Source organism: Macrosteles quadrilineatus, unplaced genomic scaffold (assembly GCF_028750875.1).
Source record: "Macrosteles quadrilineatus isolate MER2022 unplaced genomic scaffold, UCM_ALF_1.0 Scaffold_9__3_contigs__length_116548681, whole genome shotgun sequence".
Lineage (NCBI taxonomy): Eukaryota > Metazoa > Arthropoda > Insecta > Hemiptera > Cicadellidae > Macrosteles > Macrosteles quadrilineatus.
The window spans coordinates 42465348-42487479 of record NW_026542602.1 but is presented as its reverse complement, the minus strand read 5'-3'; the positions used below and the strand labels follow the sequence as shown (position 1 = coordinate 42487479).

The window sequence follows — 22132 nt, the reverse complement described above, 5'->3', positions numbered from 1 at the left end:
CAAAAGTGGATACGCTAATATGGGTACGCTAACTTCACGGACCTGCAAATAAGGGACCTACAGTTTATAGTGAAATCCAAACCACATGTTTGCCTTGTTTACTCTATAGTCTGTGGTATTACCAAAAAAATTAGAATGTTAGCGTCAGCTGCTAGGCGTTTTAAAAAGTAATTTCTAAAAACCTTAAACCATAAACTAAAAATATGTCTTCGACATTCCCTAGTTCTCAAAATTATCTTTCTTAAGAAAAACCCATGAAAATCCGCCAAGTAGTTGATTCAAGATCGTGAAATAAAAAAAACCCTTTCACGTTTTAATATATATGATGATGATGCTGATAAAAATAAAACTTAGTAAAAATTCGACTAAATTCAATTCTGCTCTTGAACTAAATTAATAAAGTTCTAAACTAAAAAATAACCAAAAGTAAAACACAAATAACTACAAAAAATTCAACTTAAAGTACTTTTGGTGCACCCGACGGCCGACAGACGACTGGTGCCGGTTGTATGTGAACAGTCACAGTATTGGGCTGCTGAACGGTCCCATAATCGGCAATGGGGTGAAGACGATTAACGACAGCCGGATATGTGAAACAAGCCTGAAGACCGTTTATGTACAGTATTGCCACTGCACTGCCCGGTGCCCGCACCGCACTGCAACGGCGTTGGCAACCCTGTCGCAGCTGAGGTGGTCGCAGCCAATAGAATGCTCTCATTTTGTCCGTATAAAAAAACCATAGCTGAAATAAAAATTGTGCGTTAGGGAAGGACTAGACAGACTAGAGTAGGCCGGCCAGGCCGACTAGACTAGGGAGGGAGTAGGTACAAACAAGAATAAGATTGGCGTTGGCAATAATGGCAATTAGGCAGGCATCCCTGTTCAGTTCAGTTTTCGTTTTCATATTTTATTTTGTATTTAGATTAGATAGGATGTGAGTGAGATGTCTGCTACTGCTTGTATTTGTATTTATTAATAAAGTTGGTATCGTTGGTGTAGTGACTGGACTGTTTTTATTTGTGGTTTTTATTATTCAGTGTTTCGGTTTAGGTTGACTTGGTTTTCTCCAAAAGTACTAGACCTAGGCCTAGCCCTCTTTTAATTGTCAGTTTTTTAATCGTCTATTTTTCCTAATGGCCCACAGAAATTGGGTTGATGGTAGTTCTCTTGCCAACAAGGGTAGAACTGAAACCATCATTACTAACCAGAAGAAACATGAGCAAATGAGTTACCAGCAACAATTAATAGAACAGAAAAAGCAAGAAATTCAAAAACGCATTGAAGAGAAAAAAAGAAAAGAAACAGAAGATGCTCTCAAAAAACTTAATGAAGATAAAATTAAAGCAGCAGAATCATCAAGATCAAAGAGAAGTTATTACAGCTATTCCAAGAGGTAAGCTTAGGCTAACTTACACTTTATTTTATTTCTTAGGCCTATTCTTATGCTTAGTAGGCTAATACGTTAGGTAGCCTATGGGCCATGGCTTACTTTAGCCTACCTAGGCCTAGGCCTATGTTATTTATTGTTATCAAAGAGGATACGCGTCCGGTAACAGGACGTGGATTAGACGTCCGCCAGTGACGTTAGGCTACCGGGTTGTGGGGGCCTGGAGCGCCATTACCACAACGATACGATGTAGGCTACAGCCATCGGTGTTTACCTAAGCACCCTAACTGACCCTAAGGACCCTAACTGAGGCCTAGTTCAAAATCAAAACCTCTACCACAAATTAGAAACAAAACTGCATAGGTAACTTAGGTAAATATGCATTTTAGGGTGTTGTTGTGGATAGAGTGCTCGGCTGATATGCAAGAGGATCTTGGTTCGAATCCCATTGGTAACTTTAACCTTTTGTCAAAGATTTTGCCTTGAATGCCATTTCTTCTTAACTGTACATCTTTTGTTAGAATTGGCATTTAAGTTTGGGTAGGCTAGGCCTAACTAATAGTTTTATTTTATGAACAGAATTTAACCTTCATTCGATTTTTTCATTTTCAGTAAGGGCTGCACTTTACTTGACGTCCTACACTCATTCGATTGTTTTTTTCGATTCGATATTTTCATTCGATTGTTTCATTCGATATATCGTTTGGTTAGTTAGGTTAGGTTAACCTTACCTAACTAACCAAACGATATATCGAATGAAGCAATCGATTAATCGATATATCGATCGATATTTTCATTCGAATGAGTGTAGGACGTCAAGTAAAGTGCAGCCTCAGTAAGTTTGGTTAGGTTAGGTTATGACAGTATTCTTAACTGCCGGACGCCTGATCCACGTCCGGTCCGGACCCGTATCCTCTGCGTATTTTAATTGACGAAATGAAGCTAGACCTATCTTAAGTTAGACCTTCCTAAGTTAGGCCTAAGTAGGCTACTGTACGTCAAATGTAAAATTAAGTTACTTAGTTTTTAGAGAAAATAAACTTAGGCCTACCATACATTTTAATTTAGGCCTTCGGACCCTAACTGAGGCCTAGTTCAAAATCAAAACCTCTACCACAAATTAGAAACAAAACTGCATAGGTAACTTAGGTAAATATGCATTTTAGGGTTTGCACGTGAATTTTTAAAAACAATTTTCATTCAAGTTACTCGAAATTCAACCCTGATTTCAAATTTAACTTAGGCTAGGCTACATTATTTTTCTGCGGAAAACGACCATATCGCGTAAAAAGGTCCAAAAATGTTTTTTTAGGCTACCAAAACAAAATTAATTTTAATTGTCTTAATCATTTTTAGCTGCCATTTTGTTATTAATGGTCCGATTTCTATTTTCTCCATGTTAATTGTTATATTTCGTCCAGACCTGTAAAATGATAGGTAGGCTAGGCCTACCGTACCAAACTCGACTATACTTGCTATTTTAAAATTTTGAGCTACGGTACCGGTGTACCCCTTACCAGTACCCTCCTTAGGCTACTGTACCTTATTTTGTGCTAAGGGCAACATTTTTAAATCTGACCATAAATAAGTTAGGCCTAATTTTTGTAGGTGCCTTGTGTTCATAATTTGCGAACTGGCATTTGTTGCCGCCATCGTTACGACGTAGGGCCTAAACAAAGATTTTCTATGGGGTAGTAGGAAAACGAACGCATTTCGCCAAGCATGTAGGTACCTTCAAATCCAAAAAGGTTGCCGCAGACCGATTTCAAATAACTTATCTCAAATAGGCCTAAAAAGTTGAAGGGTTAATTTTCAGCCACCCTCATGGTTATTTGGATTTGAAACGTTTTATGGCGCCATTTTGTTACTGGTATTAGTGGACCGATTTTTTCTTTATGTCAATTTTTATGTTTTGTCAAGACCTGTAAAATGATACCAAACTCGACTATAGCCTAACTTACTTGTCATTTGAATATTTTGAGCTAGGTACCCCCTACCCACACTACCCCTAAGGGCAAAATTTTCAAAATTGACCATAATTATTGTAGCCCCTCATAGGAAGAAGGTTGCCGCAAACAGATTTCAAATATCTCAAATGGTTGAAAAGTTAAGGGGATGGTAAGTTACTTTTCAGCCACCCTGTATTTTGAAACTAGAGTCACGAAATAGTGCAGACTAGAAGGGATTGCTTGCCACTCCCAGGCTGCCTTCTACAAAAATCGCTGGGCAAAATATCCACAATACCTTAGTTTTACCACCAGCACAAAATGTTTTTGCGACGAAGTAATCTTATAGGTAGGCTACCTAATTCATTTTGATAGCCCCAGGATTGTGTTTTTTGACTAAATAGGCCTAATAGTTAAACGCATCTTGTCAGACAATCCTTAACATGTCACATGGTAGTGTCGAATTTTACTTCATATGTTTTGGCAGTTCTTTAAATTCACCATCCTCAGGTCAGGCTTACAAAAGGGTCCACTTCTGGAGGTGTCGTCAGAATAAGTTACAAACATTTAACACAAAAACTCGTAACAATTACAGATCACAGAGATTTACAGAAGTATTATCAATTCACGTGTGTACATTGGTTCGGGCAGGACTGGGAATAGATTGATTCAGGTTTTGACGGACCAACGGGTACTCTGGATTGTTGCCTGCGTTGTCAACAGCTGTTATTGGACTATTTTAGTAACGGTGGAGAGTGTTGAAAATATAATGGGATTCAATTGAGTTTTTAATTCAAAACTATTTACAATAACCATGATGCTGGATATAAATTATAGTCTCGACATTCTACATTACTGCGGGAAAGGAAATTTATTAAATAGGCTACTTTGGAAGAGTTGAAAATATATAAATACATAAAAACTAGGGACAACACATAATTTTAAATGAAAAAAAAAACTCAATTATAATTACCATTATATTTTAAACTCTCTTCTCTGTCACTACAATAGTCCAATTTCAGCTGTTGATAATGCAGACGACAATCCAGAGTCAACGTCGGTCTGTGATAACCTCCTGATTCAGTTTGCTTCCAGTCCTGTCCGCGGCAATGTAAACGTGTGAATTGATAGGCCTATCTGTAACCGTTATAAGTTTTGTGTTAAATGTTAATAACATATTCTGACGAGACCTCCAGAATGGGAATTGGCCCTTTTGTAAGCCTGACGATAAAGAACCACCAAAACATGTAGCAAATTTGACACTACCGTACATGTCGAGGATTGTCTGACAAGGTGCGCTTTACAATTATTGTTAGAAATAATCTTCTTAATTATGAATAGCAAAATGTTATTGGTGTTAATAGTGAAAAATTCCCCCCCCCCAATAATTTGTGCCACTGTCCCCCCTCTGGGCACCCCTGTACACCAGGAACTAATTTTGGTCAATACAAAATGCATAGTGTGATACCAAAATGGTCGCGAGATTAAGGACTTTCACACACTCGCCAGTATCAAAGTCATAGGTGGACACCAGGAAATGGTGGTTATACAAAAGGGGCGTAAAATGAAAAACCACTTATGTTAAAATCTAGGCTATTGCTGGCCGTTTAGCTATAGCCTAGCCTAAAACTTTTCTTGGTTGGTTGGTTCATTTTAAAGATGACTGAAATTTTCCAGGCGAGAACGGCCTCCTGAAACTGTAGCTCCTACGCTCCCAGCAAATATATTTAAAAATGATGGAAGTTTTTTTGAACAATTCCAAAAACTGTCTGGTATCAAAGGTAAGTCCGAACTTTTAAACTCTTCAGCCCAATGGGCTTATAACTCTCATTAGATAGAAACTCTTTGACCTAGTATTGTTCCATATATTACAATTTTTTAAGTGCTTGAATAAAGATTCAGGCAAATTCATGAGTTATTGGAGTCCCTAACAATCAATTTTTCTGTAGTTTTATTTTCTAGCACATTACTGAGGGCTTACCTACCTGCTCTAATAACAATTCAGACAAAAGCTTGATCCTAATGTAAATTCAATTCCACAAAATACAACATATTTCAAAATTAAAACAGGGCTGTAGGCCTATAGTAGAACAAAGTTAATGAAAACATATTTCAAGGTAAGAAATATAGCCTAAGTCTTATGCCTACGTAAACAGTAGCTTTGCCCTATGTAAAATAAAAATTGGGTATGGCTAAAAGAAATTGTTTTAATAATCTTTAAAATATTTTTAAAATAACCTTAACTCAGTCATGAAACATGATACTAAATTCAAGTTAACACTAATGCCCATATACAATTTTACTTCCAATTAGTTGTTGGTGTTACCCTATACATTTATTTAGTAGCCAACTTAAAAGCTAATTAGTTTAAGCGCAAGTTAATTTTATTTTTTCCTAACAAGGAATAAAATAGGCTAGGTTACATCAAAATGTATGTGTGCCATTCTAAGATTATTCTTAGCCAGAATAAGATTATTCTTAGCCAGAATAAGATTATTCTTAAATCTTATTCTTATGTCATTAAATTAATAAATCATTTTTGTACAACATAATCGTTTAACTAAATAAGTTAAGTATTTATTTTTGTATGTTATATTTCAGTGGAAGTAAAAAAGAAAAGTCCAGAAACTAAAAACAGTTCCAATAGTGTAAATGATGGAAATGATGAGAAAAAAGAGGAGCCTAAAGGTAAGCCATTGATATTTGTATCGTTGTTCTATGTTATTAGCCTATTTCAAGAGAACTCATTAATAACTACTTTGTTATGGAAGTCCTTTCAGACTTAGGTATTACACATGAGCTTTCATTTATAAATTTAGCTATGATACTGGAACTTAAATTTGAGAAATGGTATTGTTTGCCGTTCCTTTAATTCTCTCCCTCCCAATGACAATTTGTTCTCTAGTACTACAACATCTCGTAGGCCAGTAGTTCAACACACAAAAGAATCAGCTAAGAAAGGTTCTTTTTAAAGCTGAAGTCAAAATATGATCTCTAAAGTGAAGGTCTCAGATCGCTGCAACTCAGTATAACTTAAGCCCTGAGTGTAAAAAAGGAAAAATATACCTAGATTTAAAGCATAATGAAAAATAAAAAAACTAGTCTGTTACAAAATTACCGTTCCAATCTCCCACATCACAGACTTATAGTTGCAAAAACTAAGGCTTTACATTTATAGTACTAAAGGAAATTTGCATATTTTCAAAGCTGGTAGCTTAACAGATTTGGTTTTTGATTGTTGCAATATCACACTGGAGTTAAGTTTATAAATATGATTACACAAGTATTTTTTTTGTTCTTCATAGATTCTGAAAATCAAATCAGCGAGGACCAAGAAAAAAAGAAAGAGAGACGTTGGTCCAGCCCAGATAGGAGTTCAAGTGTTAATGTTATGCAACCACAACCTACAATACCTCAGCAGACGACTTTGCCACAGCAGACGACATTGCCACAGGAGTCGACATTGACACAGCAGACGATACTACCTCAGCAGACGACATTACCTCTGCAGACGACAATGCCGCAGCTGACAACAATGTCTCAGCAACCTGCAATGCCACAGCTAACGACTATGCCTCAGCAGCTAATGATGTCTCATCAACCTCCAATGCCTCAGCCCACCATGCCTCAACAAGTGTCACAACATCAGCCTATGCCCATGATGTTCCAGACACCCATGTTCAACCCACCACCTCAGTTTAACCCCATGCATATGATGCTACCCCCTCCTATGGCTCCATCATCTATACCACCTCCTGCGCCCCTAAACCCTGGGTCTATACCCTCTCCGTCCCCGCTACAGCCTTACGCTATACCTCCGCCGTCCCCACTCATGCCACATTCTATCCCCCCACCGTCTCCGATGGTGCCACACTCCATTCCTCCGCCCTCCCCTCTTACCCCTCACTCGATTCCTCCCCCGATGCCTCTTCGGCCGCAGAACATCCCTCCCCCGATACAACGACCCCCGGCGTTTCTTACTGTCCCACCGCCCCCGCCACCACCACCACCTCCAGAGGAAGAGAAACCCAAGGATAAATCACCTGAGGTGGATGAAGACACTGTCGATCGTAAAGTCAACAATCTTTTTAAAAATGAAGCTTATTCTTCGGACGAGGAAGAGAGGAGTGAGAAGAAAAGTTACTGCCCCACTAGTGACAGACACTCAGATTCCGACTCGGAATATGACATAAAATCTGGCTCCTACTCTAACAAGGAATCGGATGCTGAAATGTACAACAGGGTGGACTCGATGTCTGGATTGGACTCGGAGAGACAAGAGTCGCAGCCGGCTGCTGAAGACACTTCTCGCGGGGATAGAAGCTATATCATCATTGAAGATACTCAGACCCAGTTTCCCCCCGAAAATAACAGAGAGCCAGGTCAGCCACAGTATGTAGTGGATTAAGCTATGATTAAAATTTTAAATATTACACTACTTAGTTGCAGGCCTATTCAATGCCTTGCCAGCACCAGCATTTAAAATCTTGTTACACAACAATAGCTTAAAAGTGTAAAATGCATAAGTCAGAATCTTAATGAACTGAATTACTTTAGCTTGATGCAGTTGTTTGGTGACCATATTGTTTTATACCAATAGTAAGGCTACTATTGGTGGCCTGTGAACAACTGTGAATGGTTTCGTAGATTGGATGGAAATAATATCCAAGTTTGGTTGAATATTAACTCTTTGAGCTCCAGGGACTTTTCGGTTGAATATGAACTCTTGAGCTCCAGGGACTTTTCAATTATTTAACAATGTAGCCTATATTTTTATCAATTTTCTCTCATATTATGAAGACAAAACATAGTTAAAAATGGTTTTTTGGCTGACCATACACAATAAAGTTAATCAAAAACATGTCTCTTTCAAATAATTCACTCATTCCATCTGAGTTGTCTACTGTTTATTTTAGGTAACTTAAGCTTTTCCAGCCATTCATTGTAACAGACAGGTTGACTCATGAGATGCACACTAGATGACCGTGACCTTGACTTCGGAGTTTAAATTCACTATCTCCAGTGCTGTCTTTTGACCAGAGAAATGACGTACCTTATATGGTTGGTCATTGATCAGACCATAGACAAAAGAAATAAATATAGACTGACAAAGGAAGGTTCCGCGATGTTCAGTGTTCGTAGACTCTGCTGTTGTCGATTCACCGTCTGCCACCAGCATACCACTCCTGCAAACCAAACCCTACCAACGTATCACACTTTTCAATGCGGGTTAAGTACAAAATTTTGAGATCCGCCATTTTAACGGACAGCCAATTTTTTTGGAATATCCCAGGAAATAAAAAAAAACAGAAAATTAAAGGAACAAACTCCTACTCAGATGCCGGGGAATTATCCAGAAGTTGGCAACACTGGCTCAAACTACCAACTTGTCATGGCAACATTTGTAGTGCTCACGCTGCAGTGAGCCAAAACTAAATGGCACTCCTAGGGCCAGAATATATGCTAACTGCAGCACTGCTGTCAGTCTATATTTAACTCTTTTGTCTATGATCAGATTTAAGAGTCCACCACGAGAGAGAGATCCAATACTGGTCAACCATAAACACACGTTTTGTAGTTTTAAACTTTACTCCCAGATCTCAGCACACGTCAAGTATAACTTTCATACATTTTGCCAAATAATAATGACATAGATAGTTTGTAAGTTTAAGTTTGTGGTTACTCTTGCTCCGATATGTGCAATAGGAGCTCCAAGGGTTAAGTCAGGTAGGATGTTAATTTTCTGTAATAACATTTTTAATAATAATATACTGTTACCTTCTAACGTTCCAAAATGGTGTGGTCATACGACGCGTTTCGTCAACACAGTGACATCATCAGGTGATCCGCTATCGCTTCGTCTTGAACATTAACACAAAACACATATCACGAACACGAACACATAATTTTTACATTTAAGGACCGATCGGTAGCCTATTGTCGTCGCTGTGGCCACAACTCGCGTACGCACATGATTAATTCTGGGCGACGACTGCAGGATGGAGGTTTGTCTGTGGTGTACTTTGCACCATGACGTCATTGCTCTTCTCCAGGTGTATTACGGTGTCGAACAATGCATTTCTTTGAGTGTTAATTTTGTCATTCAGTACGTTGTCTGGTTCACATTGTACTCCTCTATAAATTTCGTAACACTCAAGTGTGGACATTAAATTACTTTTCTTGCACTTATGTAATATTTGCAGATTGTCTGAGATAGAACTGTAATTATGTCCACTTTGTATAAGATGTTCAGCATAGTTCGATTTTTGGTTGACTGTTTTCTTGGGGAGGTGTTCTTTAAAACGGGTTTTGAATGATCTCCCTGTTTGGCCTATATAGTATTTTGGACAGTCATTGCAGTTTAATTTGTATATCCCACTGCTGTCGAATTTGTCACCAGTACTTCCTTTTCTGGGGTTAATGAGATTTTCTAGTTTGTTGGAATTTCTGTAAGTAACTGTATAACCATGTTTTTTAAATATATTGTTGGTTTTGTAGTTCAGCCGATTGTTGTATGTTAGTGTGACGAATTTCTTCTTCTCCTTGGGAGTGTTCAGGGCATGGGATTTTTTCTTTTTCTTAATTATCCTGTCAATTATGTTACTATCATAGCCATGAATATGAATGATTTTTTTCTTAATTATAAGCAAGAAGAAGAATGATTGATAATGATATATGAAGAAAGAAAGAATGATTTTTTCTTTTTCTTAATTATCCTGTCAATTATGTTACTATCATAGCCACAAAATCAAACTAGCAAAACCCTAGTCAATGAAATAATTAACACTGAGACGGCCATTCAGAGCATCCCAAGTGCAGATCAGAACACTATTAGAACCCTAATCAATGACAAGATCGTCCGAACGCTCCCTAACACCCAGAGTTACGTTAAAAAACCTAATCCAGATGCAAGGCGAGATAAAGAGGCGCTAAAATCAATCAGAGAAAAATTAACTGAAAATAAGGCCATCATTACCAAAGCTGATAAGGGTAATACATCAGTAATCCTGTACAATCAAGATTACGATAACAAAGTTCTAGAGTTCATTGAGTCCAATAACATTCAGGAGCAAAAGAAAGATCCTACCTTACAGTTTCTCAAAGAAGTTAATGACTGTCTAAATCAAACAAAGGAGCTATTAAATGATGGTGAAAAAAGAAATTTAAAAACAATAAAACCCTACGCACCAAACTTACGGGGCCTACCTAAAGTACACAAAGATAATATACCCATACGTCCTCTAGTTAATTATACTTCAGCTCCAGCATACAGAACTGCCAAGAAACTCGACAAAATTATCAGGAACAACATCAATCTCAATCCTAGTCACAGCATAAAAAACAGTTTAGAACTTGTAGAAAAGATAAGAGACATACCTATCGCTCCAGGTCAAACTGTCTTATCTCTAGATGTAGACAATATGTATACAAACATCCCTGTAGACGAATCCATAGACATTTTAAGAGTTAGATTAACAGAAAACAACAGCCTAAGCGTTACTAAAATTAACGAGCTGTGCAGCCTAGCGAAAATAGTAACTAAACAAAACTACTTTAAATTCAATGACAAATACTACATCCAGCAAGACGGACTAGCGATGGGGTCACCATTGTCAAGTGTGCTAGCCGAAATATATTTAAATGATTTTGAGAATAAACACATTATGAGCCAGAATAACAAATACAGGAAATGTATAGTATACTACCATCGGTACGTTGATGATGCCATATGTTTGTTTAAAGGAAATCAGAGACAAATCAACCTTTTCACCAAACATCTCAACGCCGCTCACCCAAAAATAAAGTTCAAAAACGAAATAGAATCTGACAACAAAATAAATTATTTGGACTTGACAATACATACAAACGAAAACAAGCATCAGTTCAGCATTTATCATAAGCCAACCCAGTCCAGCCAAACAATACACGCAACATCCAACCATCCAGTTTCCCATAAAATGGCAGCCTTTAACTCATTCATACATAGACTAAACCAGATACCTATGACCAACAGAAACTACAACAAGGAACTAAATTTAATAAAATATATCGCACAAGATAATGGCTATGATAGTAACATAATTGACAGGATAATTAAGAAAAAGAAAAAATCCCATGCCCTGAACACTCCCAAGGAGAAGAAGAAATTCGTCACACTAACATACAACAATCGGCTGAACTACAAAACCAACAATATATTTAAAAAACATGGTTATACAGTTACTTACAGAAATTCCAACAAACTAGAAAATCTCATTAACCCCAGAAAAGGAAGTATTGGTGACAAATTCGACAGCAGTGGGATATACAAATTAAACTGCAATGACTGTCCAAAATACTATATAGGCCAAACAGGGAGATCATTCAAAACCCGTTTTAAAGAACACCTCCCCAAGAAAACAGTCAACCAAAAATCGAACTATGCTGAACATCTTATACAAAGTGGACATAATTACAGTTCTATCTCAGACAATCTGCAAATATTACATAAGTGCAAGAAAAGTAATTTAATGTCCACACTTGAGTGTTACGAAATTTATAGAGGAGTACAATGTGAACCAGACAACGTACTGAATGACAAAATTAACACTCAAAGAAATGCATTGTTCGACACCGTAATACACCTGGAGAAGAGCAATGACGTCATGGTGCAAAGTACACCACAGACAAACCTCCATCCTGCAGTCGTCGCCCAGAATTAATCATGTGCGTACGCGAGTTGTGGCCACAGCGACGACAATAGGCTACCGATCGGTCCTTAAATGTAAAAATTATGTGTTCGTGTTCGTGATATGTGTTTTGTGTTAATGTTCAAGACGAAGCGATAGCGGATCACCTGATGATGTCACTGTGTTGACGAAACGCGTCGTATGACCACACCATTTTGGAACGTTAGAAGGTAACAGTATATTATTATTAATAACTGACGTTCCAGTAGTAGGAATGAATTCTAATAACATTTTTAGGTCGATTTCTGTTTTATGTATTGTCATCACCTACTTTATGTTGCGGCTAGTGGTCTGATATTGAGTTGTTTAGCTCCCGCAGATCTGTCCAGTGGGGATCACTTACGACCCGGCCTGGGACACCCTTCCAGTCATTGGTGAGTACCGTAATGTTATTTTGATAACGCTTACACAAAATTACATGCTCTAGGCAGGGTGTTTACAGCTCCCATATATTTCTAATTCCAGAAAAGTCCTTGATTTTTCAATTCTCAAATTTACGCAAAAGCTCAAGGAAATTAAAAAGTGTTCACAATTTTTTTAACTTATTCTAAAATGTCTTAACTTATACCAATCTATGAGATATTATCTGTAGGAATTGGGGGTTGTGATGTTTCCCTGATTCTAGGGATGGACAGGATTAAATTTTTAGTTCGGGACGGGACGGGATTTTTATTTCTTTCACAATACAATAAAATAAAATAAAACAAACTAGGCAATTCTTTCATTTGAATAATTATTCTTTAATTTATTTTCTTCCCTAAACTGGAACCAACTAGATCACATAGTCACTGACAATTTAAATTTGTGTATTTAATGATGATTGAATTTAGTTAAATCCTTTTTATTAACTACATAAGCTATAGTTTGCTATGTAAAAAAGTTACGTATTTTAATTCTTCACTACGATTAAGTTCAAGAAAAAAAAAATTGGTTCCAAATAAAAATTGCTAACTCCGAACAAACATCGTAGTGGAAGTATTTAATGTAAACCATTATCAAGGTAAATAACATTAACAGTTATTCTAGGCAACAAGTGAAGAAAGAAAATACAGATGATTTTATGACTTACGAAAAGGACTTTAAGGAAAAGTATGATATATTCAGTATGTCATCAACCAAAAAAGAAATCAAACAAGAATTTGGAGATGGATCTTCAGAAATCAAATCAGAAATAAAACAAGAGGATTCTAACTCTCAAGGTAATTTAAATACAGATTGTCTAGCTTGCATGGTGTTGATAGTTGGTGTTCATTACTTCCAATCGGTAAGGAAGTAATTATCTCAGAAGAGTGGAGCAGTTTATTCAAATGGTATTGTAATATTTACATTTTGATACATGCAGAGCAATTTCTTGTAAATGCATAGAGGTTAAAGCACTTACTTAACAATTCAAACCTTCTACCTGATGCCTTGTTTGTAGGGATGTTTAATTAACTATCCTGGTTTATCATATTTTCACTAACTTGGCACTTGCCTTTCTTATTTAAAATGCATTATTTTTGCTCCACGCTACATGTAAAGATGTATTGGTAAATGTTGACAAGAGAAACTCTTAATTTCGTTGTATGTAGTATTTTTGTATGTATTATATATGTTTTAACAAGTGTAATTAAAAAGTAGTTGAAAACGTGAAAAATGTCTGGTCAGGGCCGATTTACCGAATAGGCACGGTAGGCACGTGCCTAGGGCGCGAGGCAATTGGCTTTTTTGGGGGGCGCCAAAAATTTGGAAATTAAAAAAAAATTCGTGGTAGTATTTGCATGATATCGCGGTAAACTTCAGATAACCACTCGCGGCCGTGTAGGCATCGTAATCGTCTCCCGCGTTTGCAGCAAGATTCTTACTACTTTCTGCAGTCAGGTCGTTTGGACATAAAATTATCGTCTTCCATGATCGAGGCAATATAAGAACGTATCCCGCAGTCGTGAGGAGATTATTATCATCTACCGCAAATGAGGCAAAATTCTGATATTTTCCCGCGGTCGTGAGGACATTATCATCGTCTTCCGTGATCGCGGCAATATTCTGATCATCCCTCGTGGCCGTGTAGAAATAGTTATTATATCTCCCGCGGTCCTGTAGATATCGTACGTATCCCGCAGTCATGAATCCATGGTAATCGTCTGCAGCGATTGCGGCAAAATTTTAATAATGTCCTGCAGTTTTGTGGAGATCATCATCGTCTTCCACGATCGCGGCAAAGTTCTTGAGGTTTCCCGCGGTCGTGTAAACATCAATCGTCTTCCGTGATTGTGGTAATATTCTGATCATCCGTTGCGGCTCATCTGTAGATAGTAGATACCATCATCGTCTTCTGCGATCGCGGAAAATTCTGATCATCCCTCGCGGCCGTGTGTAGACATTTATTATTGTCTCCCGCGGTCACGGAAACGTCACTGATGTTGTCATGCGCGATCACGGAAACGTCACTGTTGTCATGAGCGATCACGGTAAATTGAAAACTCCAGGTAGGAATACAAAATTCACGGTTCAAAGATCTCCCGCATGATTCCCGGATTTCCCGGTCGATATACACCCTGTTATATACAGGGTGGCTGAAAAGTAACTTGCACCCCCACTTAACTTCAACCATTTGAGATATTTGAAATCGGTTTGCGGCAACCTTCTTAGATATGACGGGCTACAATAATTATGTCAATTTTGAAAATTTTGCCCTTAGGGGTAGCGGGGGTAGGGGATAGCTAAAAATTTTCAAATAGCAAGTATAGTCGAGTTTGGTATCATTTTGTAGGTCTTGATGAAACATAACAATTAACATAAAGAAAATAGAAATCGGACCATTAATAACAAAATGGCAGCTAAAAATGATACCAAACTTGACTATACTTGTCATTTGAAAATTTTGAGCTGCCTCTTACCCCCGCTACCCCTAAGGGCAACATTTTCAAAATTGACCATAATTATTGTAGCCCCTCATATCTAAGAAAGTTGCTGCAAACCGATTTCAAATATCTCAAATGGTTGAAAAGTTAAGTGGGGGTGCAAGTTACTTTTCAGCCACCCTGTATATATTGCAAAGGGGCGCTACTATTAGACGTGCCTAGGGCGCTGACAGGGTCAAAAACGGGCCTGTGTCTGGTAAAAGATTCTTTTTAGCAATATGCTGTTGGAAAAAATGTTAGGATTTGCGGCACAATTACCTATTTACAAGCTAACCAGGGGAATGATATATCACTCACAAGAACTCAGTATTACCTTCCATCACCTCGCCGTGCTGGTTACACGTTTTTAGAAATTAACTTACTAAAAAGCCCTCACCCCCCTGTATCTAATTCCTGTTGTGCACCTAAACTATTTTTTTTAATTATCAGGGCAAACAAAACCATTAATGATTTTCTCTAAATGTAAATGTTTCAACAAAGCATTTGTTTTTCATTTTACAAACATATGTATCTTTGCCTTTTATTAGATTCAACTGCAATCAAATCAGAAGATGCACCACCGAGGAAGAAACGCCGAAGCCGGTGGGCTTCAAGTGATGAGAAGATGGAAGTGCCACCTATGATGTCAGCCATACCACCTGGAATGCCACCTGTATTACCCAGCATGCCACCTAGGCCACCTGTAGGTCCGCCAGTGGGTATGCCACCCATGGGTATGCCACCAATGGGTATGCCACCCATGAGTATGTCCGGGCCACCCGTAGTACCCAGGCCACCTGTTGTCCCGCCCGTGGGTATGGCTATGCCCAAGGTGCTAGGCGGAGTTGTGCCTCCAATTCCTCCATCCGTCCCTACTGTCAACGTTCCTGGTGAGTTTTATGAATAAATAGATTCCAATTTACCATCAATTAATTTTTGTATGAAATTAAATATAAGTGATAATTGAGGTGAGTCAGTGGCTCAATTAGTAGTGCAGTAGACTGTAAACCGAGACAGGGATGTAAGTTTGTGTCCTCAGACCTCCTCTTACTATCTATCAGTACAATTAATTCTTGTTCTGCACCTTTCCAACCTTTGCTTTGGTTGATTTATTCCAAGTCCAGGCCTTGAGAGTACTTGGAGCCTTGGCGTTATGGCTCATAAAAAAATTAATAAAGTAGGAAGAAAATTTCTAATCTCACAGTGCACTAGATATTTAAATTACAATCACTTTGGTATCTGAACAAATATTTTGAGGTTGTAAATTGAATAACTTTTCATGGCTGTTTGAAATGAACAAAATCAGCCTTGCTCTTATGGCGGGCAAATCCAAGATGGCCGTTAGCCTCCATGGACTCCCTTGGAAAACAATACAAAGACAATTTCTGATCTCACAGAGCACTAGCTATTTTGCATTACAATCACTTTGGTACTCGATCAAATATTTTGTGGTTGTAAATAAAATAACTCTTCAGCGGCTGTTTGAAATTAACAATACCCCCGCCGCAACAAACCTGCACTCCAAGTAAATTTCCATTTGCCCGAAATGATTTTCAATTAATCTACTTAAATAATATTAAGTTTAACAAGTACCTAGGTTTGCTGCTACAAGGAAACTAATAAAGTGTATTTTTAAGTAAAATAATTGTAGCTTAGTATAAAATCAATAAATGAACAAAATTAGCATTGCTCTTATGGCGGGCAAATCCAAGATGGCTTTTAGCCTCCATGGACTCCTTTGGAAAAGAATACAAAACTACAAAGACAATTTCTGATCTCACAGTGCACTAGGTATTTAAGTTACAATCACCTTGGTAATACCTTGGTACAATAACCCTTCAACAGCTATTTGAAATAATCCAAGATGGCCACTAGCCTCCAAGGACTCTTGAAGCCCGTGTGTGGGGTTTGTTCATGGTTCAAATTGAAAAAAATATTACTTCTCATATTTTTATAATTAACTTTTTATCAAATTATTGTAATGAACACAATGTATTTTGCTGGTTTGTTTTGTGTTAGGAATGTCAGGAGCTATGATCAGCAAAGTCACTCGGACTGATCCTGCATTAGTTGCGTACGCAATGAAGGCTTTTGGGCGAACCAACCTCACTGATGCCGAGTGGAAAAAGGCGGAAGATCACTTCAAGGTATGTCTTAACCTGTAAACATCATTATTTACTGCGACATAATCATTTAAAACTCTATCATATTTCAGGTTTTTTAGTGATATCCTCTTGTAGGGCCAAGGCCAGCGTCTTGCTCCAAGATGGTTTGCGGTACATATTCAGGAAACCATTCAAGTAATAAACCTAGATTGTTGGAAAAAGCTGCCAATTGCACCAATCTATTTGAGAAAAACTGGCAATTATTTTATACCATAAATTCTGGTTGAAAATGATGTCTGTAAAAGTAAAAAATATTTCAAACTACACTAAAGCCTCGTTTTGTTCACTAACTTTATAATTGTATGTATTAGAAAGCTGGTGATGTATAAAAGCGAGAGAGGACACACTGTTACAATCTATCAGGTAGTTTATGACATTTGCAAGTTTATCAAGATTTATCTATAAGTTTTGTTGCAGATAAACCTACTGTACCAGGACATGCTTCACAAGAGGGAAGAGTTACAGAGACTTCAGGCTGCTGGCAGGAACAAGTACGAGTACGACAGTGACGAGGAGACAGAAGGTAAGTGACATTCACACTCGTAAAATCGTATCGGTTCTGTCAATGGAAACTCAGAAGAACCTGAAGAAGAAAGAGAGAAAAGTAGTTGGACACATTTTTGGACTAAAATCGAGTCAACAACAAATGCAGGTACCAAAAAAACCTTTTAGTTCAAAAATATTTCAACATAGATATAGATGTAGCTGGACCCAGCTTGCCATGACGATTGGGTTTTTATTGTTGTTGTGCTCTTCTTGTATCAAGAGATTGCCGGTTCAATCCTTAGATAAGTCAACCAGTAGCTTCTTGATGGTTCAAGACTGGACCCAGCTGTCCTTTATCATTGGGCAATAAATGTTCCTGGCTATTACAAGTCTTAGTTAGAAACAAAGCAGCAATTAAATTTAAATGTAAGTTGAGCCACAGTTAAAGTCTAAGTCGGAGAGAAAACAATTGGAGTGAAAAAGAGAAGCTGAATCCTCACTAAGGAAGAAAAACTGTTTGGCAAATAAAAAGAATAAAAAATTTCCTGAAATAAACTAACCATACTCAACGTCTCAACGTCTTCCAATTTGGAAGTTTTACATACAAAAATAATAATGTGTAGCAGTATTTGGCATATTTTAAATTTAAGAAAATGTTTAACGGTTAGCTTATTAAAATTAAATCTAATAGATTGTTTATTTAAGCTAAACTCAATTAAATGGTGCTGTTACTACTTTTTCTAAGTTGATTTAAATTTAAACATTGATTGAACCTATAAAAATCTACATTTTCTCTAACAAAAAGCTTAAAAGAACTTATCTTTTATTTTCCCACATAGTTGTGAAGAATGGGTTTTAGTAACCAACTTATGACAAAGAAAAGTTGGAATTGTAGATTTTGTCATGGACTTTGAATCGTGATGTTGTGTCTCATCCAAATATGTTCTTTGGCTAGAGCTAGATAGGTGATATCAGTTCAAAGGTTTTTTAAAGGGAATTTCCTAATAAATTACAATGACCAGGTGGGACGTGGGAGCACAAGCTGCGTAGTTTAGAGATGGAGGCCACACAGAGATGGGCCGATGAACTGACAGAAGCTGCAAAGGGCAAACATCACATCGGGGACTTCCTACCTCCTGACGAACTGGCCAGATTCATGGAGAAGGTGACTGATAGGTTTAACATGATTCATTTTAGCGTGTATAGTAAAACTCAGCTACAATACACCCACTATCCTCAGGGGACCGAGCCTTAGGTATGTTAAAATGTGCAACTATGTAAAAAAATAAAACGTCAGTGGGTTTTTATACTTTGAATAACAAAACTGTACTTCCATGGACAAATTTCCACATTATTACTGTGATAATGATGGAAACAAAAGTTTTTAGATTCCAAGAAAAGTTTATTTTTAATCAACCATTTGAAAATTTATGGCAGATAAAATCTACCTCCATTTTTGCCCTGGAAAAGCTGATTGGACCAGGTTCAATTAAGAGAGAGTCTACTATAATATGGTATCTATTTAAAAGACAGATTTACAAATCCGGATTCAGTCAAAGAGTTAATTAAAAACTTATCTTCTAGGTCCCATTTAATTGGATGAGACTGGGCTTACTAAAAAAAAAAACAATAGGTAGTATCCAGTAGTTGAAGTATTTGTTTCTAATAATTTAAAGCTTATTAAATTTACTGTAAAGAGAAAAGAGGTCCTGGAACGTTATTTCACTACCTACACAATTCTAACACAGTAACATTAATAAAACAATGTACTATTGCAGTACGAGGCGTTGAAGCAAGGCCGTGAGCCGGATCTGTCGGATTACAAGGAGTTCAAGCTGCAGGAGGACAACATCGGATTCCAGATGCTGCAGAAGCTCGGGTGGACCGAGGGTCAGGGGCTGGGACCCGAGGGGGGAGGAATCACAGACCCAGTTAACAAGTCAGTACACTCATCAACTCACTGAGTTGTCCACATGTATATGTTTCATGAAGTATCTTAGATTGTATTATTGCTCCTGGTTCTAGCTACTTAAGCGGCTTAGAGACAAGGCAAGCGGAATTACTTTCGTGTTGTAGGCTACTAGCTGCATACTTACCTAGTATCAGAGTTAGGCTACTTTAATTTCAGCAGTAAGTATTAGCTAGCAACAAGAAAATTCAAACAAGATAAGTAGGGTCATGTTGGCAGTCACAACCATTGGTAGCCAAACCTTCCCTGTCAAAACGTTAACTTGTTGTCACCAAAGCAGAATGGCCAGAATCGATAGTTCATAGAAGTGATAAATTTTTTTAAAAATCTTTCAGACAATTGCTATGTTAAAAAAAAATTGTTTTGGATTTTTTTCAAAATGACAAACTATTGTGAAAAGTATGTCGTAATGACAATTTTGACTAACAAAAACATAAAAATGCAATTCAAAGATTGTTGGACAAGCCAAATTTTTCATCATAATCGGACATGCTCAGCACAAGTTAAATCAATTCATTGTCAATTCGGGACTTCAAACTAGACTGGCTCAACAACTTTCCTTGTCTCTTACTGGTAATACTTACTGTGTAAAGAAAAACAGACTGCAAGTGGCATACAGACTGCTCTTGCAATCTCTACTTTCCCTGTCTATAAATATGTTTTTTTCACAATACACTTTCAACCAGTTACAATAATCACAATGAAACCAAAGGAAGCTCTCACTTCCCACCTTAATCTGTTGCCCCAACAACATCATAGGCAATCTGATTACTTACTTATCACTAATGGGTTGTTTCAGAGCCTGTATGAGAATGGAAGGCCAGGGTCTAGGCATGGAGAGGCCAGATGATGTATATGCTGAAGATGATGAGTATGATGCTTACCGCAAACGCATGATGCTCGCTTACCGCTTCAGGCCCAATCCTATGGTAAATGAAACCCCTTATATCTTTTAAAAGGAATCGTGGTTAAACTTATTTCACATGATAAATATACATCTAAATTGTTAGGATATGTTAGATTTGTTATACTAGGTGTTGTTACCATACAAATCTGAAATCTCATATATTTAACTCGCTTCAGTAACCTGAATTCTTAGTATAATTTTAAATTTTTTGTTTCAAATTTTAATCAATAATTTTGTATTTTCTGAAAACCTAAATCATCTTAGTTCCTCCTTACTATCTTTGATAAATCAATTTTTTTAAATTTTTAACATAATAAGTCAGATGAAAATTAACAAATAAACACATAACACTTAGAAATTGTATGCCTACTAGGTCCTTCTTTAATATTAGTCTTTTTTTGCACAAGAAAGACTTTACTGACTACTACTGTATTCATTTTCATCAGGAAGGTAATCCTGCTGTTAAACGTGTCCACCATAAAATCCTTAAAACCCTGGCCTTACGCCATCTTTACCAAAAAAAGGCATTAATGGCATTAAGGCAGGTTGGGCATTAATATCTGAATTTATGTTACAGAATAACCCAAGAAGGCCGTACTACTAGACGCTGCAGCTTTATCACATTTAATGTAGGCTTTCATTTGTAAATAAAACCACTATGATTTCTGTTTTAATGGAATCTTATTTTTAACTGCCAAACTTGGATTTTTTACGAGTTCAGGCTTTTTGGACTGAAACTGAAGCAGTTTTAGAAAACAGAGGATCAGAACACGGCTAAACAAATTTTCAAGCTCACACTGTTAGTTTGCTATCAAGGCTATTGGCATTTAATCAAACTCTCAGAATAAACATTTGTGCCAATTTTGACTACAATATAACTTTTATTACCCGTTAGCATTGAGACTAGACTGTAATTTGATACATACAGAAGATTATTTATGTAAACCAAATAATAAACAACTTATTGCCAAACTTAATAAACAACTAAAAACAAACAAAAATCATATCTTAATTCAATGAAAGTTAGTTTTTTTTTTTTTTTTTTTGAGGTCATATTCAAAGAAAATTCCTAAACTACAGTCGGGACCACGTAAGTTTGCAGTTGGTGGCAATCACAAGACAAGGCTAGTGCGACGTTGCCACATCGCCCGTTGACAACACTAATTAAAATATACTGAGTAATATTTTCCAATCAGCTGGTATTATTAGATTTGGCAACACCGCACGGTTCTCATTGGTTCATTCAAAACCATATGGTAAATAGGCTCCTCCCTCAACTGCAAACTTATGTGGTCCCCATACTAGTTGCAAAGGTTTTAGCAAAGGGCAGAGCTTGCCTTAAGCGTGTACAAAACATGTTACCCTACTCATGGGAGTAACTGCGATTGTAAAAATCATCATGATTATTGCCACAATCGCAAATTTTTCTCCTATGAGCACGAGAAACAATATAGCGATTGGGGAAGGGGAGAACTTTTTAGTAGTAAGGGGTGCTCTGAATATTGCACGGGGCTGTGCACTACCCAAGGCCGTCCCTGGGAAAGGGTAACATTACCTACATTTTTCATGTGAGATAAACATCCTAAACACTATTATAAACCTGGCGTTGATCAGTAAGCAGCTGAATTAAAAATATAACAAGTAAAACCACAAAACGTGAT

At 37.3% G+C, this 22132-nt stretch overlaps 1 protein-coding gene across 2 annotated transcripts; it reads left to right on the top strand.

Annotated features, from left to right (window-relative positions):
• The first annotated feature begins 906 nt into the window (after positions 1 to 906).
• On the top strand, positions 907 to 21145 carry LOC129004039 (bromodomain-containing protein 4-like). Of its 2 annotated transcripts, none has more exons than XM_054432412.1 (13): positions 907 to 1393; positions 5011 to 5114; positions 5935 to 6021; positions 6639 to 7715; positions 12373 to 12436; positions 13080 to 13261; positions 15493 to 15834; positions 16964 to 17091; positions 17527 to 17632; positions 18618 to 18760; positions 19374 to 19534; positions 20364 to 20493; positions 21049 to 21145. In XM_054432412.1, the coding sequence occupies exons 1-13, from the start codon at positions 1134 to 1136 to the stop codon at positions 21073 to 21075; spliced, it is 2811 nt and encodes a 936-aa protein (XP_054288387.1). In that variant the 5' UTR covers positions 907 to 1133; the 3' UTR covers positions 21076 to 21145. The 2 variants fall into 2 exon arrangements, with proteins under 2 accessions (XP_054288387.1, XP_054288388.1); XM_054432413.1 differs by having other exon boundaries at positions 909 to 1393; positions 13089 to 13261.
• The last annotated feature ends 987 nt before the right edge of the window (positions 21146 to 22132 follow it).

Coding starts and splice junctions, on each gene's coding strand:
- LOC129004039 (XM_054432412.1), top strand. CDS start 1,134: ATGGCCCACAGAAATTGGGTTGATGGTAGTTCTCTTGCCAACAAGGGT. Junction 7,716..12,372: donor CGAAAATAACAGAGAGCCAG/GTCAGCCACAGT, acceptor TGAGTTGTTTAG/CTCCCGCAGATCTGTCCAGT. Junction 15,835..16,963: donor CCCTACTGTCAACGTTCCTG/GTGAGTTTTATG, acceptor GTTTTGTGTTAG/GAATGTCAGGAGCTATGATC.